Source organism: Octodon degus, unplaced genomic scaffold (assembly GCF_000260255.1).
Source record: "Octodon degus isolate 3935 unplaced genomic scaffold, OctDeg1.0 scaffold00268, whole genome shotgun sequence".
NCBI lineage: Eukaryota > Metazoa > Chordata > Mammalia > Rodentia > Octodontidae > Octodon > Octodon degus.
This window is the reverse complement of record NW_004524844.1, coordinates 1,787,352-1,788,289: the sequence shown is the minus strand read 5'-3', so window position 1 is coordinate 1,788,289 and position 938 is coordinate 1,787,352. Positions and strand designations below refer to the sequence as shown.

The 938-nt window shown below is 62.5% G+C and overlaps 1 protein-coding gene across 1 annotated transcript in view; it reads right to left on the bottom strand.

The window, feature by feature from the left end:
* Hsd17b14 (hydroxysteroid 17-beta dehydrogenase 14) overlaps positions 1-932 on the bottom strand; it is a 12,001-nt gene extending 11,069 nt beyond the window's left edge. The window contains exons 1-3 of the mRNA XM_004646518.2: positions 837-932; positions 335-373; positions 85-240 (exon numbers count right to left, since the gene is read on the bottom strand). Coding sequence (XP_004646575.1) covers positions 85-240; positions 335-373; positions 837-924 — 283 coding nt within the window. The 5' untranslated portion in view covers positions 925-932. The remainder of the gene's footprint in view (positions 1-84; positions 241-334; positions 374-836) is intronic.
* Positions 933-938: the final 6 nt, after the last annotated feature.

Genomic DNA, 938 nt, shown 5'->3' with positions numbered 1-938 from the left:
CTGAGCTGGCCACACACACACACACACACACACACACACACACACATAAATAAGAGAGGCGACAGGATAGCAGCAAGGGGAGACTCCGTGCCACAGTCAGCTGGAGAGGTGGAAGTGGCTGGAAGCGGGGTGGTGGGATGTAGACAGGCACGCTCACCCGCATATCTTCCTCCCGAGTCACGTCGCAGTGGAAGAAGACGGCGCCAGGGAGCTGCTGCTCCAGGGCTTGGGCACTGGACTCTGCAGGGACAACGGAGGGGCCGGAGCCAGAGTCTGAGGGAGGAGGCCGGCCCGGACCCCCGGGTCTAGGCTAAGGTCAGGGACCCTCACTCACCATCCTTGTCGCAGACGACGACGTGCGCCCCGCTTTCAGCTGCAGGGAAAGAATAGATTGTGCCCACCGGGAGTCCGTCGGACCGGTGCTGCCCTCCTGTGGCCATGTGAAGCGGGGCCATCGTCGTCCGCTCGTGACCCCAAAGTCTCATGATGATCCCCGGGACAAAGGGCAGAGACCTAACGCTCTCCCATTGGCCTCACCAGATGCCCGCGGGGGGGGGGGGGTTGTCCTGAGCACCCATCTGTGGGTTGTGGGTTCCCAAAAAATAAACCTCCAGCCCGAGGCACAGGTTCCTGGAACCAGACCCTGGGTAGCCATGGTGACAGCCCCAGAAAGTTAAAAATTTGCTTTGGACACCAAAAACTCTGGCCCTGGGCCCTCCCTCAGCACTGAACACTTGACTTCTCTAAAGAAAAATCCAGGCTGCAGTCTCTTCCCCACTCCCCCAGCCATCCCCCCCACTTACCCCGCAAATGCCCCCCACCAGACCCCCGCTCACCAAAGGCCTGGGCGATCCCCGCTCCGATGCCGCGCCCGCCCCCTGTCACAACCACCACTTTCCCCGCGTAGCGCGCTCCCGACGCCATCCCGCGCCAGGGGC